The 26,228-nt window shown below is 38.8% G+C and overlaps 2 protein-coding genes across 2 annotated transcripts in view; one reads left to right on the forward strand and one right to left on the reverse strand.

Annotated features, from left to right (window-relative positions):
• The window catches only part of LOC109429119 (mediator of RNA polymerase II transcription subunit 16), a 72,674-nt gene that overhangs the window by 1,081 nt on the left and 45,365 nt on the right, over positions 1–26,228 (reverse strand). The gene's annotated exons all lie outside the window — the stretch shown is intronic.
• On the forward strand, positions 19,715–26,013 carry LOC134287751 (uncharacterized). Its single transcript, XM_062850577.1, has one exon. The coding sequence runs from the start codon at positions 24,538–24,540 to the stop codon at positions 25,921–25,923; it is 1,386 nt and encodes a 461-aa protein (XP_062706561.1). The 5' UTR covers positions 19,715–24,537; the 3' UTR covers positions 25,924–26,013.

A 26,228-nucleotide genomic window follows, 5' to 3' on the forward strand; every position in this document is an offset into this window, starting at 1 on the left:
AAAAATCATTTTGAAGTTTGTATGGGAGCGATTTGTCGAATCACCCCTCGTCGCATTTTGTACTGGGCGGAGCTGTCAAGCAGTTGGCCAGCTGTCAAAAGGTGATTTCGAAAAATTTCTTCGGAAGCGATTTTAGGTAGGGTATTGGTTCCCTTATTAAGCATGTGGCTCCCATTTTCATCCTACGAAAAACAAAGGAATGAAGCACTGTTTGTTTTGTTTCTTATTTTTGTATTTTTTGTTGGGAGTGAGCACGCATGAAAACAAAAAGAACGGAATCAATCGGTGCCGTAATCGCTTGTTTTCGAATAGGATGAAATTGGGAGCGTGAGATTACTGATGGAACACAAACCCTACCAAAATGAAGTTCTAAAAATCTGAAAAAAAATCATGGTGGTTCAGAAAAAGGCGCTCTTTCGTATAAAATCAAAAAATCAATACATTTTTCTTAATTTAAAAACCCAATTGGCCATAACGCAAAAACGAAAAAAAATGCATTTTAAAAATTTCAGCAAATAAAGCTTATAAAATAACCTTCTCAAAAATATTTTTTCGAAAATTTTCCATGAGTTCGGGCATAGTTTTTTCGGCTTTTCTTTACGAATTTTCTCAACTGTGGAAAATTTTGTGGAAAACTTTTTCCAGTTCATATTTTTTTTTTTTGGATTCCTGAGAAAATTTGTTTTCATTTTCTAAAAAAAACTGTTTCTACGATGCTTCGTTCTTGAGTTATGATTTTTCAAAGTAAGTAGTGTCAGGGGAAAATAAAAAAAAATCCACCTGAGTTTTCCGGGAAAATAAGCGATCCTGAATTTTTCTCATATTTTTTTGTTCATATATCCATGAGCCCTGCCTGTGGAAAAAGTTTCATGAAAATCTGAGACCCTTCGGCCCAAACCCGTACGATAATAAAAAAAAATCCCCTTACAGTGCTGAATAAGTGCGCAGAAGACACCGAAACGATTCGATGCAAAATCGCAGTTTTATTCACGATCCCGCATTTATACTAACTGCGAAAGGGGTCCAATGGGGTGGGAAATGCACAATAACTGATTCATAAGATATAAACTATGAAAAACATAAGGAACAGTATCCTCAGTGTATGTTTGTATGCAAGTACACTCCCGATCAAAAGTTTGGGGTCACCTCCTCAAAAATATGTCATTTTTTTAAGGCCCAAATCTCTGCCAATTTGCGTCCGGTTTCAAAACTCTAGATCTCACTCAACATATAATGGATCAAAGAACCTTTAAATATTATTTAAAGGAAACTTCTACAAAAATGTTTGTATGTAAACTTCAGCTAAAGTTGCCAAATTTTCTAAAAAATGAATAAAAACTTACGGCAATGTCGCTGGAAATTGTATCGACCAAATTTTAAGATGAGAGCGTTAATATAACATATTTTCTCATTTCATTTATTTAGTTAACATCAAATTCATGATAATACTGAATCAACAATTTGCCGCCATAATACTCGATTTGCAGCTGCAGCTCTCCAACGTCGGTCACGCCCAACACTCGCCAGATCACGCTCTACCTGGTCCGCCCATCGTGTTCGCTGCGCTCCACGCCTTCTTGTACCAACCGGATGGTTAGCAAACACCAGCTTTGCGGGGTTGTTGTCCGGCATTCTTGCAACATGCCCTGCCCATCGTATCCTTCCGGCTTTGGCCACTTTCAGGATGCTGGGTTCGCCGTAAAGTGCAGCGAGCTCGTGGTTCATCCTTCTCCGCCACACACCGTTCTCCTGCACGCCGCCGAAGATCGTCCTTAGCACCCGTCGCTCGAAAACTCCGAGTGCTTGTAGGTCCTCCTCGAGCATCGTCCATGTCTCGTGTCCGTAGAGAACCACCGGTCTTATTAGCGTCTTGTACATGGTACATTTGGTGCGGGTGAATCTTTTTTGACCGCAGTTTCTTCTGGAGCCCATAGTAGGCACGACTTCCACTGATGATGCGCCTTCGTATTTCACGGCTTACGTTATTGTCAGCCGTTAGCAAGGAACCGAGGTAGACGAATTCTTCTACCACCTCGAAAGTATCCCCGTCTATCGTAACATTGCTGCCAAGGCTTGTCCTGTCTCGCTCAGTCCCACCTACCAGCATGTACTTTGTCTTAGCCGCATTCACCACCAGTCCGACCTTTGCTGCTTCACGTTTCAGGCGGGTGTACTGTTCTGCCACCGTTCCAAATGTTCTAGCAATAATATCCATGTCATCCGCAAAACAGACAAATTGGCTGGATTTCGTGAAGATCGTACCCCGGCTGTTGAGCCCGGCTCGTCGCATAACACCTTCCAGGGCGATGTTGAATAGTAGGCAGGAAAGTCCATCACCTTGTCGTAGTCCCCGTCGAGATTCGAATGAACTGGATAGTTCACCCGAAATCCTTACGCTGTTCTGCACACCGTCCATCGTTGCTCTTATCAGTCTAGTCAGCTTCCCGGGAAAGCTGTTCTCGTCCATAATTTTCCATAGCCCTGTGCGGTCGATACTGTCGTATGCCGCTTTGAAGTCGATGAACAGGTGATGCGTTGGGGCCTGGTATTCACGGCATTTCTGGAGGAGTTGCCATATGGTGAAGATCTGGTCCGTTGTCGACCGGCCGTCGATGAAACCGGCTTGGTAACTTCCCACGAACTCATTTACTTTAGGGGAAAGACGACGGAAGATGATCTGGGATAGCACTTTGTAGGCGACATTCAAAATGGTGATCGCTCGAAAGTTCTCACACATTAACTTGTCGCCTTTCTTGTGGATGGGACAGATTATCCCTTCCTTCCACTCCTCCGGTAGCTGTTCGGTTTCCCAGATCTTGACTACTAACTGGTGCAGACAGGTGGCCAACTTTTCCGGGCCCATCTTGATGAGTTCTGCTGCGATACCGTCCTTACCAGCCGCTTTGTTGTTTTTGAGCTGGTGGATGGCCTCCTTAACTTCCCTCAGTGTGGGAGTTGGTTCGTTCCCGTCCTCTGCTGCACCAACATAGTCATTTCCTCCACTGCCTTGGTCCTCCGTGCCTACATTCTCTTCGCCATTCAGGTGCTCGTCGAAGTGCTGCTTCCACCTTTCGATCACCTCACGTTTGTCCGTCAGAAGGCTCCCGTCCTTATCCCTGCAGATTTCGGCTTGCGGCACGTAGCCTTTGCGGGATGCGTTGAGCTTCTGGTAGAACTTGCGTGTTTCTTGTGAACGGCACAGCAGTTCCATTTCCTCGCACTCCGCTTCTTCCAGGCGGCGCTTTTTCTCCCGGAAGAGACGGGTCTGCTGCTTCCGCTTCTGTCTGTATCGCTCCACATTCTGTCGGGTTCCATGCTGCAGCATTACCGCCCGCGCTGCATCCTTCTCCTCCAGAACCGCTCTGCACTCCTCGTCGAACCAATCGTTTCGTCGACTCCGTTCTACGTACCCGATAGTGCTCTCGGCGGCGTTGTTGATGGCTGCTTTGATTGTACTCCAGCAGTCCTCTAGAGGGGCCACATCGAGCACACCCTCGTCCGGCAACGCTGCCTCGAGATTCTGCGCGTATGCGGTGGCGACATTCGGTTGCTTCAGTCGCTCTAGATCGTACCGGGCGGCCGCCGGTACTGTACATTGTTAATAACGGAGAGTTTTGGGCGCAGTTTAACCATCACCAGGTAGTGATCAGAGTCGATATTAGCGCCACGATAGGTCCTGACGTCGATAATGTCGGAGAAGTGCCGTCCATCAATCAAAACGTGGTCGATTTGCAATTCCGTTTGTTGTGGTGATCTCCAGGTGTAACGATACGGGAGGCTGTGCTGGAAGAAAGTGCTACGAATGGCCATGTTCTTGGAGGCGGCGAAATCGATGAGGCGTAGGCCATTTTCGTTCGTCAGCTGGTGGGCGCTGAACTTTCCAATCGTCGGTCTGAATTCCTCCTCCTGGCCTACCTGAGCGTTTAGATCTCCTATGATGATCTTGACGTCGTGGTTTGGGCAGCGGTCGTACTCGCGTTCGAGCTGCGCGTAAAATGCGTCTTTGTCATCATCAGTGCTTCCGGAGTGAGGGCTGTGCACGTTTATTATGCTAATGTTGAAGAATCGGCCCTTGATCCTCAACCTGCACATTCTTTCGTCGATCGGCCACCAACCGATCACGCGCCTCTGCATATCGCCCATCACTATAAAAGCTGTTCCCAGCTCACGTGTGTTGCCGCAACTCTGGTAGATGGTATGATTACCTCTAAACGTTCGCACCATGGATCCTGTCCAACACACCTCCTGCAGCGCTACGATGCCGAACCCGCGGTCCTTCAGTAGATCGGCGAGTATGCGGGTGCTCCCGATGAAGTTGAGAGATCTGCAGTTCCACGTACCGAGCTTCCAATCGCAAGTCCCTTTTCGTCGCTGTGGTCGTCGCCATTGGTATCGGTTCGCATTCTTCTCTTGTTGATTTTCCGGTGCTAGTCTTTTTTACGGCTGGCTCGCAGGGCCTGACACCAACCCACTAACCCAGGGAGCTGGGCTTACCTTCCCGGAAGCTACGGGTTCTGCATTGGCATTTCCTCCAACTACAGTGCTAAATAGCTAGGCTCGATCGCCAGTCTTCGCCGGGGATGGTGTTTTTAATGGGCGCCCAGGAGATAATATTTTACCTGAGCTTCCACCCCCATAACATATTTTCTATTAGCTTTTAATTGCTTTTTACCGAACTCAGCTGAAAAATTTAGAAAAAAAAGTTATTCAAAATGATGTGTCGGCCAAAAGTTTGGGGTCACTATCGTTTTTGTCATGTTTCATTCAATTTTAATTCTTCTTGGTTTATTGGAAACATAATGAATGGTCCTTACTGCATAGACATTGAATCACACCACGGTGTACCAAAAACCGTTATTAACAAATAAAAATGTCCACCCAAACGGCATTCAAAAGAAATACTATTCTAATATCTCCTCTGAAAATTTGAAAATGTTTCATCGAGGGAAACTAAAGTTTTCGTTATTTGAAGATTTTGAGCCATTTCTATAGGATTTTCTTATATGAGTGAATATGCACGCACGGTGTGCCTGATACCGCTATTTACAAATAAAAATGTACTTCAAATTAACACCCGGCATTCGAAAGATATACTATTCTAGTATCTCCTCCGAAAATTTCAAAATGTTTTATCGAGGGAAATCAAAGTTTTTACTGTTTGAAGATTTTCCTCTGTTTTCATAATATTGGCTCATATGGGAATATTGTCATACGGTGCTCTTCATATCATTAACAAATAATAACACTGCTCAACAAAATTTAAAAAACTTCGTATTATGAAATGAGAAAAAAAGAACAGGGTTTTGGAACCCTAGAAGTGTCATAATGAAAGAATTTTCGAAAAATATTGGAACGGAACTTCACAGTTCAAGACCCAAGTTGGAATTGAGAACTTGGGGTGTTTAATACGCATTAGGGTTTCTAGGGTCCCAAACCCCTATTTTTTCTCATCCCATAACGCGAACTAGTATTGAACGGTGTTTCACCAATTCCAAAAGTACAATATTCAAGCAACTTCTCTGAAAATTTGACAACATTTCATTGAGTGGAATGTCAATTACCGTGGTTTGAGAATCTTAAATATTAATATTCTTTAGTTCTACCTCCCGAATAAAACCTGCTACTCGAATACAAATAAAAATGTGGCACGCCGTGAGCGTTGATTACATAAACTTTCTAATGTCGTTTTTCTTTTTGATCCAGTTTTTACTAGCCAGCTTTTATACGTCATGTTTTATTTTTTTACCATATATTATTTGAATGATCATCAGTAACAACAGTTTTAAGCTTTAATTTCAATTTCAATGAAGATATGCATACTATCACTTTGTCTATAAACACGTTAAAAACACCAACTAAGTTTTGTAACAGTGTCGAGAAAAATGTCATGTATAATCAAAGTTTTAGATGAGTTACAAAATATATATACTCATTGCGAGGATTGATTAACACGAAAAGTTGAAATAATATTGTATTAAGTTACTACATTTTCAATATATTTTATCATATCTTATATTTTCAAACCACTGTAATTTGCGATCGTTTCACTGAATTGTTGTCAAATTTACAGAGAAGTTGTTTGAATATTGTATCTTTGGAATGGTGTTTGTGAAACTTTTTAGTATTTGTTTATGATTTGAAGAGCCAATGAAACATCCTATGACAATATTGCCATATATGAGCTAATTCTATGAAAATAGAGGAAAATCCTCAAACAGTAAAAACTATCGTTTCTCTCGATGAAACATTTTCAAATTTTCGGAGGAGATACTAGAATAGTATATCTTTCGAATGCCGGGTGCCATTAGGGTGGGCATTTTTATTTGTTAATAACGGTTTTTGGTACACCGTGACACATATTTATTGAAATTTACATACTAAAACTTAAACGTTAAACTTAAAACGTAAAATGGCCTCATTTTTTTGAAATTTGGTGAACCGTGTTACATAACTTTTTTTTTGTATAAAAATCGTTGAATACGTTAAATTAAAGACATCAAACGTAAATTTAGTTAATAAGATTTGAAATGAGCCAAACAGAATTTAAATTAAACTATAGATGAAGAAGATATTACCAAATCACTTTTCCATGTTTTAAGAAAGTGACTCCAAACTTTTGGCTGATAAATTATATTGAGGGGTGATCCCAAACTTTTGGTCGATGACATCAATAATTAATTTACTTAATAACTTTTTTTATTGATTGTTCATCCAGGTTCGGCAAAAAGCAGTTGAAAGCTAATAGAAAAAAAGGTTATATTTCCGCTCTCATCTTAAAATTAGGGAACGTCCATAAATTACGTCACGCTTTGAGGGGGGAGGGGGGGTTCAGAAAAGTGTGACAACCCATACAAAAATTTTAGAGTTCCCATACAAAAAGTGTGACATAGGAAGGAGGGGGGGGGTTGAAAATTGTCAATGTTTGCGTGACGTAATTTATGGACGTTCCCTTAGGTCGACCCAATTTCCAGTGACATTGCCGTAAGTTTATATTCACTTTTTAGAAAATTTGGCAACTTTGGGTTAAGTTTACATACAAATATTTTTTGTAAAAATTTCACCTAATTCATGTTCAAAGTTACTTTTGCATGAGACCTAGGGTTTTGAAATCGGACGCAAATTGGCGGAGATATGGGTCTGAAGAAATGACATGATTTTGAGGGGGTGACCACAAACTCTTGATCGGGAGTGTACTTGTATCATAATCGACGAGTTCCTGGCGTTCCTGGTACGTGCGAGTCATCGTGAACCAACTCTTGGGTTGCTGTGGCAGCCCATTACCATGTAGCTCTAGATAGCTGGACAAGCAGTGGAAAATGTTACAACCTTCCAATATCTTGGTAGCCAAATGGCGGTCGTGATGGTGACACCAAGATTGACATAGGTGAATGGATCGAAAGGGCGAGGTCTGCTTTTGCTAATCTAAGCAATGTATGGAGAAACAGTATGAGGGCCCATATAGCCGAGGCGGTAAACGCACGGGTATTCAGCATGACCATGCTGAGGGTGACGGGTTCGATTCCCGGTCGGTCCAGGATCTTTTCGTAAAGGAAATTTCCTTGACTTCCTTGGGCATAGAGTATCTTCGTGCCTGACACACGATATACACATGCAAAATGGTCATTGGCAGAGGAAGCTCTCAGTTAATAACTGTGGAAGTGCTCATAGAACACTAAGCTGAGAAGCAGGCTTTGTCCCAGTGAGGACGTTACGCCAAGAAGAGGAGAGAGGATGGAGAAACAGTCCCGCAGGATAAAATCATTGATAGAAGTTCATAACTTTCGTTTTATTTTGTAAACTAGTGTATAATTAACACTCAATGAGCTGAACCGTATACATACCTGTTCCAATTCGAAATAAGAAACGTTGAAACGAGTAGGTTATAGGTTTTAATTCCAATTAGACCGCATTCAACGGATGTTTGCATCCTTCAGCAATCCATCCAAATTTCAGAAAGGACACTTTATGCACCTCTGTGCATGTATGTGTATTTTTCCCTACCTGCTGTTGGGGAACATTGACTGTCCAATTAGCTAAGGCTTTTGTGCCAAATGCAGTCGAAGGTACGTGAATTTTACCTGTGATTTTAGGACGTCTTTCATTGCTTATTTTTGTGTTTCGTGGGCGTCAACCCTTGTACGCCGATAGCAGAGCAAATTATTGTTTTATTTTATTTATTAGATATGCAAGAGAATATATAGGGAGTTATGATAATGTACCTAACCTTTTCTTTCTGCAAATAAAGCAATGCTGCCATATCAGCCAATCGGAGTGGTGTGCTGAAAATAATACCATCAAGCTATTGTAAGCTGCGACCTGCGTTCAGCTCAATTTAAACCCTGGTTTACAATTCAAGCTGGTTTACCTGGTTCACGGATTAGGCAAAGAAATTTACTCTTAGTTTTATCTGTTCTTTCCAAATCACACCAAGTAGAATATGGATTATGTGCAGAGAGAAAACTAGGTAAATTTTTTGAATATTTATTTTAAAAAATTAAACGAAATAGACGAAGTAAGTGTACCTCAGAGGCTGTGTATTAATAACGTAAGGCATCATTCATTTCTTCTTGTGTTTCTTTTGGGGTTTCACCATTCCAAGTATGCCAAATATCATATTTACGTTCATCGTTCATCCTTAACTGATCATATTTGGTTTTGCCAAAAAAAAACTTCTATAAAAAAAAGTATATTTTTATACATGTTTAATGAAGGGAAGTGTTAAACATATAAAGATGTTCAGCTTTGTCCTTGTTGTTACAGTAGAGATTATTTCCGATGGTCCAAGGATGGGCGTAACAGAGAGTCTGCGAAGTAAACCACTTCGAAGTTGAATAAATTTGAGGAGGTTCTTAATTTTATCATGATTTAAGGCCAGTTTCCACTTGCAGAAAAAGGTTAAACTTTTCTTGAGCGGTCTTTTTGGGAACAGGAAACTTAGCTTTGAAATCGATTATCCCCAGATAATCGATCTAGAGATTTATCGTATAAATCCTTAAACAGGCTATCCAGATGTACCGAGAATCTCTTTATTGAGTTCTAAAAATACATATGTACAGTCAGGTTTTTTTACACGGGGGATACGTACCGCGCTAATTTGTGAACTCAGTTCCAAATTAAAAAAAAAAACTGTCACCATTCCACGACGAATCATGCAAAAATAAGACGATGATAAAAAAAATGTATGGAGTTTTCATTTACGCAGCCGCGTAAAAAAGACCTGACTGTAAATACATATGTAGGTATGTAAAAATGTACACAATTACAAAAAAATCTGTACTTGTGGATGCACTGCCTGGAGCTTGACCGAATCGTGAGATCGATCCGAAAGAGAGGAGAGAAAATGCGAGCGAGATGTTCGACGAAATCTTCCGGGTTAAGGCTCCCCCAAACCAAGGCGACTTTTCCGGCGACACGATTTTTTATCGCCGCGATTTTTCTCAACGACTACAGCGATAAATGCGTCGCATCAACCATCTACACCAACGCGAAAACTAGCCACAAACAAAACTTAGTCGCCCCGCGACAGCGACGAAAACTGTGCATGCAGCGACCAGCGCCGCGACACACCGGCGACAAGTACAAAAATCGCTGCACTGTCGCTTGTCGCCGTCGACGACGTCGTCGCAGTGTGGAAGGTCCCCTTCAAATCAGTGCGTAGCGATTTCGCGACAAAAACATAGCGACAAAAAGTCGTGTCGCTGGAAAAGAGTCGCGTCGGTTTGGGGGAGCCTTTAAGGTTATGGCACGTCCGAAAGACGCATACGGCATTCCACTAACGATTGTTGTTGCACACGGACGTGTGAAGTTCTGAACGGAAACAAAAAGAAAGCGGATATTAGTTGTTCCGATACATATTCTCAGTTTCTTAAAAATCCACCAAAAACCTTTGGAAAAATTCTGATAATTATTTGTTTGTTTGTTATCGGGGATTTTAACCTTTTATGGGTCATTCATCCAGAAAATTCTGATAGTTTTTCGAGATATTTTCAAAACAACGACTCCGAGCAGCTGTGCCCGGTATTCCTCCAAAGCATAGTTTTCAAGTGAGGGGGTTAGAAGTAAAGGGGTGTAAGTGACAAAAATCCACTTTCGAGTAAATGAGGTTCAAAGTTTTTAACCAATTTTCCATCCCATACAAAATGTATGGAGTTTCCAAATCAACCCAATTTTGTCTGATTTATTGTAATTTTTCCAATCATCGTAGAAACAACCTTGAAAAAGTTCCTGAAAGCTAGAAATCTGAAGAATTTTATAATATGCTCAGCTCAAAATCGACAAAATGGTCAGTTACACCCCTTTGATTCTAGGCCCCTCAAGTATTTCTTCAAAACTTCCAAAATTTTGACTCCATAGATTTTGCAAGAAATTTTCTGCAAGCATGACAAACTAAGTCAATAGTTTTATATTTTTTTCACGATTCTTAATATTTTTTCTAGGTGTGAATTTCATTCAAACCTAAACAATATGGACATAATCACAAGTATGCTATTGAATTAAATTTTGTTGAAATTAAATACTAGTTTTAACAAAATATGCTGAACGATTTGGTATAGCAGTTGATTGTTTGAATAACAATGTAGGTGTGTAGATAGTTTCGAAAAATTTTATCGAATAAATATACCTTAACGTAATTTAGGTACGATGTTTATAGGAAGTTGTTACAGTTGTCGACATTTTCATGTCAGTTAGCATTGTATCACGCTTCCAACAAAAACAGCCACCTAAACACGATACTCAGGTATCAGCGTGGTGATGTCATGTCTCGCCGAATTCAGGTATGAAAAAAAAGTAAACCATAAATCCGATTTGTTCGATACCTGGCCGGGGTATTTCTACACCTTAGAGATTGATGTAAAACGTCAGTGTCATTCGACAAGCGTTCAGTCAGTGTCGGAAAAGTCCTAAAGCTACTATCCATCATGTTCTACTGGCCTGTGAGCCTGGAATCGTTGAAGGCGATGCGTAGGAAGGTGCCCCCTTCCGGCATCTATAACCCTTCCAGCCTTGTCCAAGCATCTATGAAGGCTTACGTTGACAGGTTGTGTATGCAGTCAAGAAAGGAAGATTCGACCGAGGAATTGGAACGTTTACCGACCCATTTCATCATTGATGCCCTGGAGGAGATGTGTAATCATTCGAACCTAGGTTGGCTGCAACGTAAACTTCTGACAAAACCGCGGATTATCAGCAGAATTCTACAGGATCGGGAGAGGAACCAATACAGGTTGGCGAAATGTTTACAGTGGCTGGAATTGTTCGACAAGTGTATCGTCAGTGACATGGTAGCAAAATATTGCTACCGCTTCTGGAAGAAGCCCAAACGAGACGATTTACATCCTTTGGGGTATGAGGCAACCTTAAGGATAGGAACATTCCTATCGGAAACCGGGTGGCACGAGGAAGCCTCTAAAGTGCTAAATATCGCTAGGCAGCAAGCAAAACATCGGCCAATGGAGCAACTCAGAGCTATCAGACCGCAGCTAATATCGCAGGCCTACATGTGGCATCATTGCGCTTTCGAAACCAGCATAGCCACCCAAACGCTAATAGTAAGTAATACCGATCTCCCGAAACCGTTCCTGGCGAGCTTGTATCTGGCCATTTCGATTTATCAGTATGAGAATTGCAGCTTCGAATCAAGTCACACATTCGCATTGAAGGCATTCGAGTTGTTGGATGATGAAACAGCGTCCAACCGTTTGATCATTGAGGTGTTCTCACATTTGGCGAAAACTTGCGCTTCTCGAGAACAAAACCGCCAGGCAAAGTTAATGATAACGCAGGCCGTTAGCCGAGCATGGCACAACTTCGGCCCGTGCAGCGCCATCTACGCGGAAACCCTTGAAAACTACGCAATCTATTTGGTAATGATGAACTCTCTCCACGATAGCTACAAGGTGTTCTCAGAAGCAGTCAACGTATTGCTGCAGGTGTACGGAGCTCAGAATATTCAACGATCGGTGACGAAGGGAAGCTTGAGTTTCGATTTCTACTTCAACTGCGCGTTCATCTACACCGATCTGAATATGGCGAAAAATTATATTCGAACCCAAACCAAGCAAACCAAGGTGGATGCGCCTGACAATCGATTAGTAATGGCAGCCAGACGAGTTTACGCCCTACTGGAAAGTACAACAGGAAGATTTGGGTTAGCTGATACCGACTTTCCACGAGATGAGTATCAGCCGATACAAAATCAACAGTCGGTGGCTGAGGCCCGAAAACTGTTCGATCAGTTCCACCATACAGTTGACGATACATGTTAAGGTCGAATTCAAATGTTTTACGATTTAGTCATTTTAGTGTGCAATTGAAATTTAATTTCACTTATTTAACAACGAAAAACAATCTTAAACGTAAAATTTATTACCTGAAACAAGTATTAAACAATGCTTTGGAAACTCATTAAAATGTCAATAATATGCTAAAACCGTGTTCAAAATTTGAAATTTATTTCATAATTAGTCATTTAGTTATCTGAATATTATCATTCTTGTGCAACTGAATTTTAGTTTTATAAGTTTTGTATGTTTAACATAAATAAAAATAACCTAAAAACAAAACAAGTATCGTGTTTCATAACATTTATTTCAGTATTGTTGAAAATCCAATGCAGCAGATTCACCTTCGCCTCTTTTGGAGCGTTATCTCGTTTATTAAGGTCACTGAACTAATAACCTTCCTTGAAAACACGGACACGTGGTGGTATTCAGTAAACAGATTGATCTGTAAGCCAACGGGTCACCAGGCGGCGTCCCGTGTTTGGGCAGAAGAATCATGCTTTGTCGTATTGACCACTGTCAGAATACCATCTGTACCCGGCACCTTGTTCACCATGAGCGACTTCTTTCTGAAACACAGCCTACTCGCAGGACATAGTAATTGTGATATTCACACATGCTTTCGTGCACGTACCCATTTTTTCATTGCTATTCATTCTAGTAGAGAGTACAAATACCATTATGAAGTTAAGGGCCGATTTCTTCACCTTGGCTTAAGCGTTAAACCAGGTTTCACTATATGGGTAAGCCTGGCTTACCAGTTAAGCCGAGGTGATGAAATTGGCCCTAAGCCGCTTAATTTGAAATGGGTAAATGGGTTTGAAAGTGTTCTTGGCCGAAAGCAACATCTGCAGCGTGTCCGCTTATCACGACAGTAAACACAGTTCCTAAAGGAACTCCTGGAGAAATTCAATAATGAATTCTTGGAAAAATCTATGTGGAAGAATCCTTTTTTTCTGCTTTTTGAAAGGTTACTATAGCCGGTCGCTGACTAGCGCTGAAACCTTTAAGGACAGACTTGTTAGAATCCCAAAATGGCCGACTTCGGCACCTACTCACGATTTCGAGGGCAAAAATCTCTTCATAAACAAAACCAGCGCACCTGAGCTTCTCATTTTGAGCTTATTGCAAGTGAGCAAGAACAGAATAATAAAATGCACTGTTGTTTGAAGCTTGCTTCTTGAGATTTGTGCGTCTGAAGTTCTGATGCACTTTTGTTGCGGGATTTCAAGACGTTTGTCCTTAAACTAGGTTTTGGATAGGAAATAACAAGTAACAATCTTTTTCAAGCATTTCATCAGACGTGCACGGCACGGATGGGGCGGCATCCAAGAAGACACTGCTGCAAACTGCCCCGGAAGGTTACGGTAGAAAGTGTGAAAATTTGATGTTGTAGTAAGGTCTTGTCAGGTCTTGTTTTTGTTCCAAACTTAAGTAGTGTTACCAGCGGCGTCATGGTCGCGATTTTTTCCGCAGTCAAGTTCGCAGATTGTGAACAATCCTCGGTACCCACTTTATGTAATTTATGTTTAGGCCCTTACTGTCAGAGCTGTCAGATCGATGTAAAACGCTAAATTTACACAAAAGGCAATTTACACGGAAAAAAATACACGGTAATGAATATTTATTGGGTACCGGACTGGACACAGAAAATTTAATGGTTTTCTTTGGTACATCGAGGTCTTGAAATTAGTCTATGGTGTTACTGCTTTGCGATTAGTATCGTCAAACGAAATAATGTAGTATCTACTTTATTGAAGTGTTATGTCAAAATGTTATTCCCATTATGTTGGGAATTGCAGGCCAATATGCGTATGCGTCATTTATTGTACAAAATACAGTAATTTTCGATCAAAATGTTCAGATTCATTGACCTTAACAACATCAACCTAGCGTCACAACTGATGAACCTATACAAACACACGTTTTGCTCCTAGACCCTGGCAACTAAATTGTCCTAACAGTCCTACTTGTAGAGAACATTTCATACTTTCTCGCTCTTCATATAAAATGTCAAAGCCGAGTCAAGATGCATTGACTTCAACAATACGTCTTAAGGTTAAACATCAAGAAATCCAATTGCAGTTTTGCATACAAACTTTAGAGGCACGAATCTGACAAACGAAGCATCGAACTAAGCTGCACTTGTTAATCCTGGCTTTGCTCACTTGTAAAAAGAGGCAGCTTTTCCAAATCGAGCGCATTTGTTTACAAATTTTTAGGAGTGGTGCTCTTGAAAACGTGAGTAGGGGTCTAAGTCGGCCATTCTGGCAGCCATATTTGTATTCTCTGAAGTTTCTCCTTGGTGCCATTAGATTGTTTGCTATGATAACAAATATTTTTGTTGGCCCAACAAATGACCGACACAACGTGAATCATCGCAATCTTGGATAAATGTCGGATTACAATGACAAATATATTTGTCCGTCTAATGGACTCTTTATTGATCACGCGTTGTCTTCGGAACTATAAACACAATCAAGTTCTGCAACCCCCTTCCCAACTACCAATTCGGTTGATTTTACAATTTTCAATGAAAGAAAACATTATTAAAAATCATTATGAGCATTTGAAACATACACTACCCGTCATAAGTATAGACTCACAAAAAGTATTGCAACAATATTGTATCATCCTGACTCGCCTATATTTTTAAAACCAGAACACCTACAAAAATGCCGCCTTCAGGAAAGTTGTTGCTTTTGGGACACCGAATAACTTTGATGAAGACAGCATCTTTGTAGGTCCGCAGGTTTTTGAGATATCGAGGTGAGTCAATGTAATGCAATATTGTTGCAATACTTTTTGTGAGTCTCTATACTTATGACGGGTAGTGTATCAGAATTCATTAAAATGATTTGATATAAAACGTTCAAAAGCAAAGATGTTATCACGTATAAAATCAAATAGCTATCATGAACATATGTGCAATTAGAATACAAGAAATATAATTCTTATGAAATTTGGTGACCCGAACATAAAAATCCATGCCGGAAAAAGAAGTATCTTTAGAGCCTCAGTTCTGGAGTATAAAAGTATCGTTATGCCCATAGCCCCCCTAGTGATCTAATTACGCTTATGCGTGGCATTTTTAGAGGAACTCCTGAAAAAAAATCCCATTGAAACCTCTGAAGAAATCTCTGTTAGGACTCCGCATGAAATTTCCGAAGAAATCCACGGAGAAATTAGCATGAATTCTAGGAGACATCCCAGCAACAAAGTCTAGGAAAATCTCTGTAGGAATTCCGGAAGAAATCACAAGAGAAATACCTTAAGAATACCAAATGATATTCTTGTAGAAATAGCACGAGGAAATCCTGGAGAAATCCAACGAGGAACCCACGGGAAATCCATAGAAGAAGCCCTATGAGGAAATTTATAGCGAAATCGTGGAGAAATCACCTGAGGAATAGCATTTTTCTTCTAGAGGAATTACCAGACAAATTCCTTGATGCATTCCCGGTAGAATTTCTGGATGAAGTCCTGAATAAAACAGTAGATGAAATTACAAAAGAAACCCTACATAATTCTCTACAGATATTTTTGGATACATCTCTAGAGGATTTTCTGTAGAAGTTCCTGAGATAATTCCTGCACGAAAAATATAGGAATTCCAGTAGGAGTTTCTGAAGGAACATAAAAAAACTCATAGAGGTACACTCCCGATCAAAAGTTTGGGTCACCCCCTCAAAAACATGTCATTTTTTTAGGCCCATATCTTCGCCAATTTGCGTCCGATTTCAATCCCCTAGGTTTCATTCACGGCAGTGTCGCTGGAAATTGGGTCGACCAAATTTTAAGATGAGAGCGGTAATATAACCCATTTTCTATTAGCTTTCAACTGCTTTTTACAGAACTTAACTAAAAAATCTAGAAAAAATGTCATCAAGTAAATTACTTCTTCATGTCATCGGCCAAAAGTTTGGAGTCACTATCGTAAAACATAGAAAGTGATTTGCTGATATCTTTGTCATCTTTCATTCAATTTTAATTCTTCTTGGCTTATTTGAAACAAAATGAATGATACTTACTGCATAGACATTGAACCACACGTATTTGTTGAAATTTACATACTAAAACTTAACGTAAAGTTGCCTCATTTTTTGAAGTGTGGTGAAATGTGTTAACTTTACATAACATTTTTATTAACAAAAATCGTTACAATCGTTACGTTACAAATACGTTAAGTTAAAGACATCAAACGTAAATTTAGTTAATTATCTTTGAAATGAGCCAAAAAGAATTAAAATTGTACTATAGATGACGAAGATATCACCAAATCACTTTTCCATGTTTTACGAAAGTGACCCCAAACTTTTGGCTGATACATCATATTGAGGGGTGACCCCAAACTTTTGGTCGATGACATGAAGAGTTGATTTACTTGATAACTTTTTTTCTAGATTTTTTAGCTAAGTAAGTTCTGTAAAAAGCAGTTGAAAGCTAATAGAAAATGGGTCATATTACCGCTCTCATCTTAAAATTAGGTCGACCCAATTTCCAGCGACACTGCCGTAAGTTTAAAGGGCGAACACGATGAAATTGCCACACAGAAAATATTGTATAACTTTTGATTGCGTTCGTCAATATCGCTAATTGTTTGACCATGAATAGTATATTATGGGTAGCTAATACCATAAAATTTTCATTAAAATCGGTTGAGTATTGGCGCATATATTGTCGATATCATAAAATGAGATTTTATAAAATGTGTGCACCCATTTCAAAAAATTACTTAGGCTATAACTTTTTTGTTACCTCATCAAAACGTTTGAAAATTTCACTCGATATTCTTAACATAGTATCAATTAAGTGGTATCAATTTGATCGAAATCGGTTCAGTACTTTTTCTAGTAAATATCCAAAGCTCAAATCGCTTCAAGGTAAATTTTAGGTACTTTTTGACCATTTTTAGTTCCACGTGCACTATTTTGACTGTAGAACTGGTAACACCGACCCGATTTTTATAAAACTTTGACAGTGTAAAATTGTTGTGTTAAACTGTTTACAGTGAAAATTTCAGCCATTTTGTTGAGTACTTTCAAAGTAAGAGCAGTTTGAATTTCACTAAACCAACAACCACATCTGCTTATTGTGACATAGTGCGACATATATGGCTATAACTTTTGAACGGTATGATCAAATTGAATGAAATTTTGACAAACTACTTCTACATTATTTTTGGCGCCAGCATTGAAACGGCAAAAAAAGTGATATTTTTCAAAATGTTTGTTTGTAAAAGATTCTCAAGTGGCAATTTCCTTGTTTCAACGATATCTCCGCCAATACTCAACCGATTTTAATGAAAATTTTATGGTATTAGCTACACATAATATACTATTCATGGTAAAAAAATTAGCTATTTTGGCGAACGCAATCAAACGTTATACAATATTTTCTGTGTGGCAGTTTTATCGTGTTCGCCCTTTATATTCATTTTTTAGAAAATTTGGCAACTTAAGATTAAGTTTACATACAAAATTTGTTGAAAAAGTTTCTTTTAAATCATGTTCAAAGTTTCTTTGACTTATTATCTTTTGAATGAAACCTAGGGTTTTGAAATCGGAAAATGGCGGAGATATGGCCCTAAAAATGACATGTTTTTGAGGGGGTGACCCCAAACTTTTGATCGGGAGTGTATGCCTGGAATGCATATCAGGACATATCTGAAGGAATTCTTATAAAAATCTCCGGAAGTATTCCTGGAAGAACCTGCAGACATTCATAGGAGAATCACAGCAAAAATTCTGGCATCACAGCAAGAATTTCTAGAGGCATCTCACCACGAATGTTCAGTGTTTTCAATAGAAATTCTAGGAGAAGTTCCAAGATGAATTTCTGGTTGAATCTCTAAAAAAAAACCCTGCGCAATATCTCTGAACTAAACCAAGGCGACAATATACCGCATACATTTTTATATGTATTTTGTATGAGAACTAATTAGACACTGTGTACTATAGAAGAGAGTTTCAAGCAATGCCTGTTGGCCTCCTAAAGTCAGGTTATGTTAATTTAATCCCATTTCGTATTTTAGTGATAGTGTCGTTCGAGGTAATCTTTTTTACCCTTCTTACACCCATAAGAAGGGTATAAATATCGCTCGAAAACCCGACTTTCGATCCGAGGCCCGGAGGGCCGAGTCGCATATACCAATGAACTCAGCTCGACGAACTGAGCAAGTGTCTGTATGTGTGTGTGTGTGTGTGTGTGTGTGTGTGTGTGTGTGTGTGTGTGTGTGTGTGTGTGTGTGTATGTGTGTATGTGTGTGTGTATGTGCGTTACAAAAAAAAGTCACGCACGTTTCTCAGCCGTCTGTCAACCGATTTGAGTTCTCTTGGAAGCAAATGAAAGCTACTACATCCTAGTAGAACGCTATTGATTTTTTTTTCGATTGGACGTTTGGTTACCGAGATATCTCTCGAAGAGTACTTATGAGTCATACTTCTAAACTTTTTAAGATTTTTGACCAAGTGTATCACAATAAATATTTCAACCGTTTGTCAATCGATTTGGGTTCTCTTGGCACCAAATGAAAGCTACAGCATCCTAATAGATCGCCCAGAATTTTTATTTCGATTGGACATTTGGTTACAGAGATATCTTTCGAAGAGTACTTCGGATTTATACAACTAAACCTTTTGAGATTTTTGACTAAAAGTATCATAATAAATATCTTAGCCGTCTGACAACCGATTTCGGTTATCCTGGCACCAAATGATAGCTACAACATTCTAGTAGAACCCTATACAATTTCATTAGGATTGGACATTTGGTTACCGAGATATCTTTCAAAGACTACTTGGGAGTAATACAGGTTAACTTTTTTAGAGATTTTTGACCAAGGGTACCATAATAAATATCTCAGCCGTTTGTCAACCGATTTGGGTTCTCTAAGCACCAAATGAAAGCTACAATATCCTTGTATAAGGCCCTGAAATTTTATTTCGATTCGACATTTGATTACTTAGATATCTTACGAAGAGTATTTCAATAAATTCTTTTTACCCTTCTTACACCCATAAGAAGGGTATAAATATCGCTCGAAAAACCGACTTTCGATCCGAGGCCCGGAGGGCCGAGTCTCATATACCAATGAACTCAGCTCGACGAACTGAGCAAATGTCTGTATGTGTGTGTGTGTGTGTGTGTATGTGTGTATGTGTGTGTGTGTGTATGTGCGTTACAAAAAAAAGTCACGCACGTTTCTCAGCCGTCTGTCAACCAATTTGAGTTCTCTTGGAAGCAAATGAAAGCTACTACATCCTAGTAGAACGCTATTGAATTTTTTTTCAATTGGACGTTTGGTTACCGAGATATCTCTCGAAGAGTACTTATGAGTCACACATCTAAACTTTTTAAGATTTTTAACAAAATGTATCATATTAAATATCTCAGCCATCTGTCAACCGATTTGGGTTCTCTTGGCACCAAATGAAAGCCACAGCATCCTAGTAGATTGCCCAGAAATTTAATTTCGATTGGACATTTGATTATCGAGATATCTTTCAAAGTGTACTTAGGATTTATACAACTAAACTTTTTGAGATTTTTGCCCAAGTGCATCATAATAAATATCTCAGCCGTCTGTCAACCGATTTCGGTTCTCCTGGCACCAAATGAAAGCTACAATATCCTAGTAGAACCCTATACAATTTTATTAAAATTGGACATTTGGTTACTGAGATATCTTTCAAAGAGTACTTGAACTACAGGTTAACTTTTTGAGAGATTTTTGAGAAAGTGTATCATAATAAATATCTCAGCCATCTGTCAACCTATTTGGGTTCTCTAAGCACCAAATGAAAGCTACAATATCCTTGTAAAAGGTTCTGAAATTTTATTTCGATTGGACATTTGGTTACTGAGATATCTTTCGAAGAGTATTTCAATGAATTCTTTTTTTACCCTTCTTACACCCATAAGAAGGGTATAAATATCGCTCGAAAAACCGACTTTCGATCCGAGGCCTGGAGGGCCGAGTCTCATATACCAATGAACTCAGCTCGACGAACTGAGCAAATGTCTGTATGTGTGTGTGTGTGTGTGTGTGTATGTGTGTATGTGTGTATGTGTGTGTGTATGTGTGTGTGTGTGTGTGTGTATGTGCGTTACAAAAAAAAGTCACGCACGTTTCTCAGCCGTCTGTCAACCGATTTGAGTTCTCTTGGAAGCAAATGAAAGCTACTACATCCTAGTAGAACGCTATTGAATTTTTTTTCAATTGGACGTTTGGTTACCGAGATATCTCTCGAAGAGTACTTATGAGTCACACATCTAAACTTTTTAAGATTTTTGACCAAGTGTATCATAATAAATATTTCGGCCGTTTGTCAATCGATTTGGGTTCTCTTAGCACCAAATGAAAGCTACAACATCCTAGTAGATCGCCCAGAAATTTTATTTCGATTGGACATTTGGTTACAGAGATATCTTCCGAAGAGTACTTAGGAGTTATACAATTAAACTTTTTGAGATTTTTAACAAAATGTATCATATTACATATCTCAGCCGTCTGTCAACCGATTTGGGTTCTCTTGGCACCAAATGAAAGCCACAACATCCTAGTAGATTGCCCAGAAATTTAATTTCGATTGGACATTTGGTTATCGAGATATCTTTCAAAGTGTACTTAGGATTTATACAACTAAACTTTTTGAGATTTTTGCCCAAGTGCATCATAATAAATATCTCAGCCGTCTGTCAACCGATTTCGGTTCTCCTGGCACCAAATGAAAGCTACAATATCCTAGTAGAACCCTATACAATTTTATTAGGATTGGACATTTGGTTACTGAGATATCTTTCAAAGAGTACTTGAGAGTAATACAGGTTAACTTTTTGAGAGATTTTTGAGAAAGTGTATCATAATAAATATCTCAGCCATCTGTCAACCTATTTGGGTTCTCTAAGCACCAAATGAAAGCTACAATATCCTTGTAAAAGGTTCTGAAATTTTATTTCGATTGGACATTTGGTTACTGAGATATCTTTCGAAGAGTATTTCAATGAATTCCTTTTTACCCTTCTTACACCCATAAGAAGGGTATAAATATCGCTCGAAAAACCGACTTTCGATCCAAAGCCCGGAGGGCCGAGTCTCATATACCAATGAACTCAGCTCGACGAACTGAGCAAATGTCTGTATGTGTGTGTGTGTGTGTGTGTATGTGTGTATGTGTGTGTGTGTATGTGCGTTACAAAAAAAAGTCACGCACGTTTCTCAGCCGTCTGTCAACCGATTTGAGTTCTCTTGGAAGCAAATGAAAGCTACTACATCCTAGTAGAACGCTATTGAATTTTTTTTCGATTGGACGTTTGGTTACCGAGATATTTCTCGAAGAGTACTTATGAGTCATACTTCTAAACTTTTTAAGATTTTTGACCAAGTGTATCATAATAAATATTTCGACCGTTTGTCAATCGATTTGGGTTCTCTTGGCATCAAATGAAAGCTCCAGCATCCTAGTAGATCGCCCAGAAATTTTATTTCGATTGAACATTTGGTTACAGAGATATCTTTCGAAGAGTACTTCGGATTTATACAACTAAACTTTTTGAGATTTTTGACCAAAAATATCATAATAAATATCTTAGCCGTCTGTCAACCGATTTCGGTTATCCTGGCACCAAATAAAAGCTACAACATTCTAGTATAACCCTATACAATTTCATTAGGATTGGACATTTGGTTACCGAGATTTTTTTCAAAGAGTACTTGGGAGTAAAACAGGTTAACTTTTTGAAAGATTTTTGACCAAGGGTACCATAATAAATATCTCAGCCGTCTATCAACCGATTTGGGTTCTCTAAGCACCAAATGAAAGCTACAATATGCTTGTATAAGGCACTGAAATTTTATTTCGATTCGACATTTGATTACTGACATATCTTACGAAGAGTATTTCAATAAATTCTTTTTTTTATTATATTCACTTGTTATCTTGCATTTGTTTTTGACCAGTCTATGGGAAATTATTTTTCAATAAATGATGCTGACCTCAAGTGCATACTAGCAGGTTATTGTTTTAAACAAAACTATAAATAACAAATTACAAATACACAGGAATTTTATGGAAACTAACAATATGTTAAATGAAAGCTCTGAATTTATATATTGTGGGAAAAATGCAAGATCCCAGACAGCCAAAATAACTAGCTAATGCCAAAACTGATTAACTTAGTAGATATATCATTTTTGTCGTTTTTACACCATAACCATGGATACCAAGTACTTCGGAGCTAATTTAATTGACTGATTAAGATATATTAGACAAAGTGTATCTCGCTGATTTTCTTACCCATTTGTTAATCGATTCAAGATCTTTTGGCAGTTAATTAAAGATACAATATTCCAGAATATGTAAGCTATTTTTTTAAACATTCCATACAAGACTCTAGGAAGTGTCTGGCATTTCTGGTAGTTTAGTCCATGGTCCATGATGCTATTTTGGAAACCAATCCACTAGATGCCAAATCTACAATATTTTCTAGAACTTTTGGTCAATTACACAAAATAAATATGTTAAATACAAATAATACAACAATAATTTTAATAAGTGTAAGAAGGGTTCTGTTCACCATAGGTGGATTAAATCGGGTTTTTATTATTATATTCACTTGTTATCTTGCATTTGTTTTTGACCAGTCTATGGGAAATTATTGTTCAATAAATAATGCTGACCTCATACAAAGTGTATACTAGCAGGTTATTGTTTTCAACAAAATTGTCAATAACAAATTACAAATACACAGGAGTTTTATGAAAACTAACAATATGGTAAATGAAAGCTTTGAATTTATATATTGTGGGAAAAATGCAAGAACCAGACAGCCAAAATAACTAGCTAATGCCAAAATTGATTAACTTTGTCGTTTTTACACCATAACCATGAATACCAAGTACTTCGGAGCTAATTTATTCGATTGATTAAGAGATATTAGACAAAGTGTATCTCGCTGATTTTCTTATCCATTTGTTAATCGTTTCAAGATCTTTTGGCAGTTAACAAAAGATACAATATTCCAGAATATGTAAGCTATTTTTTAAAAATTTCACACAAGATTCTAGAAGGTGTCTGTCATTTCTGGTAGTTAAGTCCATGGTACATGATGCTATTTTGGAAACCAATCCACTAGATGCCAAATCCACAATATTTTCTAGAACTTTTGGTCAATTACACAAAGTAAATATGTTAAATAAAAATAATACAACAATAATTTTAATAAGTGTAAGAAGGGTTCTGTTCACCATAGGTGGATTAAATCGGGGTTTTTTTTATAAAAACCGGGTAAAAAAAACGATTTACTGGAAAATATATCAAAAATTTGATGATTAAGCTGACAGAGAACTGGTATTTCTCTTCCAAATTTCACGACATAGCCTCTACTTTTAATCGCTAATTATTAACACTTTATACGATTTTGTTTTTTAGATAATTTGCTTATAAATAATAATTATTGCAAAAAAAAAACAAGCTACAAATCCTGAACAACATAGTCATAGCAATCCCAACATATTCTTAAATAATATATCTCGCTATTTGTAATCAGAGTTTAAAATTTTCATTTTCAATGAGTGAAATGAGTGAGAATTTTGAAAATTCTCAGCGGAGGGATCAAAATAAAATTCATTTTGGTGAATGATTTTTTTTCACTTTTCCATTCGTTTTTCTGTCATTGACAATTTTTACTGAGAAACAATACTAGACCATAACTCCTGATTGAACTTCCAATCACTACAAAACTTGGGTATAGTAATTATTGGAATACTAACCATCTGTTCCATTTGTTCCTAAAATTGATTATTTTAGGATGTAGGGTATGTGTGCCATCAGTAATCTCACGCTCCCATATTCATCCTATTCGAAAACAAGCGATTACGGCACCGATTGATTCTGTTTTCTTTTTGTTTTCCTGGGTGCTCTTTTCTAACAAAAAATACATGTAAGTAGATGGATGGATCTGAGAAAGATAACATATACCTAAACGAAACCTTTTATTAGATCTTATTAGAAACTGTCAAGATCATCGGAATTTACAACATTGAACATAGTTTCTAATAAAAGCAGACACCTATAAACCTGGCACCCAGGTATTAGTGTTGTGGTATCTATCTCACAGAATTTAGTTACCTATGTAAAAAAAGAACCGTATGTCCGATTTGCTCGATACCTGTCCGATTTGAAAACCTAAGAGAATATGGTGATACATTAGTTTTTTTTACAAGCGTTCAGTCAGTGTGTGGAAAGTCTTAACGATGGCTATGTTCTACTGGCATGTGAGCGCGGAAACGCTGAAATCCGAGAAAGTGCCCCCCAGAAAAATCCATAATCCGACCAGTCTCGCCCAAAAATCTTTGATCGCATACGTTGAAAGGTTACGTAAAGCGTCAGAAAAGGAAAATGTGACTGCGGAAATCGAACGCTTACCGACCCACATCATCATGGATGTCCTGGAGGAGATGTGTGGTTTGTTAGAGGTACTGTGGATTCTACGCAAACTTCTAAAAAACCCACGGATTATCAGCAGAATTCTCCAGGATCGGGAGAATAACCAAACCAAGCTGGTAGCACGTTTACAGTGGTTGGAGTTGTTCGACAAGAGTATCGTGAGTGACATGGTAGCAAATTTCTGCTCCCGCTACCGAAAAAAACCCAAAAAAGGCGATTTACATCCTTTGGGGTACGAAGCCACCTTGAGGCTGGGAACATTCCTATCGGAAACTGGTTGGCACAATGAAGCCTCTAAAGTGCTGTATATAGCTAGGAAGCAAGCAAAACAACGTCCAATGGAGCAACTCAGAGCAATCCGGCCGCAGTTAATTTCCCAGACCTACATATGGCATTTTTGTGCTTTAAAAACCAGCAGAGTCGCCCAATCGCTTCTAGAAAGCAATACCGATCTTCCCAAACCGTTTATGGCGAGCTTGTATCTGGCCATTTCAATTTATCAGTATGAAACCTACAGCTGCGATGCAAGCCACACAAACGCATTGAAGGCATTCGAGTTGCTGGATGATGATACAACGTGCAATCGTTTGATCGTTGAGGTATTCTCACAGTTGGCCAAGACTTGCGTTTCTCAGAAACAACCCCAGCAGGCAAAGCTGATGATAACGCAGGCGGTTAGCCGAGCATGGCATAACTTCGGCCAATGCAGCGCCATCTACGCACACACCCTCGAAAACTACGCAATCTATTTGATTATGATGAGCTCTCCGCTCGATAGTCGAAAGGTGTTCTCGGAAGCGGTCCACATACTGCTTAAGGTGTATGGAGGACAGAATCTCACACGCACGGTGACGAAGGGAAACTTGAGTTTCGATTACTACTTCAAATGCGCGTACATCTATTCTGATCGGGATATGGCGGAAACTTACATTAAAAATCATATCGAGCTGAATGCGCACGACCATCGACAAGTAATGGCCATCAGGCGAGTTTACGCCCTATTGCAAGGTACAACCGGCAGATTCGGCTTAGCTGCCGGATATAACGGCTTTCCACGAGATGTGTACCAGCCGATACAAACGCAACAGTCGGTGGCAGAGGTCCGAAGACTGTTCGACGAACTCCACGATGCGGGTGAAGAAGAAGAAGAAGAAGAAGAAGAAGAAGAAGAAGAAGATGATGATGAAAGTTAAGATCGGGTTCAAGTGTTTTGGTTTTAATAATCTTTATAGCTTTATAGTATGAATATATCTTTACAAATTTATTTTTAATTTCACAATTTAGTGTAGGGGTAGGCGGGGCATTATGGACACCCTAAGGTTTTTGCCAACTTTACCTGGCAAGATGTCAAAAAAGTTTAGTTTTTTGATACGTGTATCCTTTTAAAGTCTATTTAGCATCTATTGCATAAGAATGCTCACGAAGAAAAATGATTTATCCACTTCAAAAAATGTTACGAAAAATGTTAGTTTTTCATGACCGTCTTCAAGCATACGGG

The sequence above is a fragment of the Aedes albopictus genome, chromosome 2 (assembly GCF_035046485.1).
Source record: "Aedes albopictus strain Foshan chromosome 2, AalbF5, whole genome shotgun sequence".
NCBI classification, from domain to species: Eukaryota; Metazoa; Arthropoda; class Insecta; order Diptera; family Culicidae; genus Aedes; species Aedes albopictus.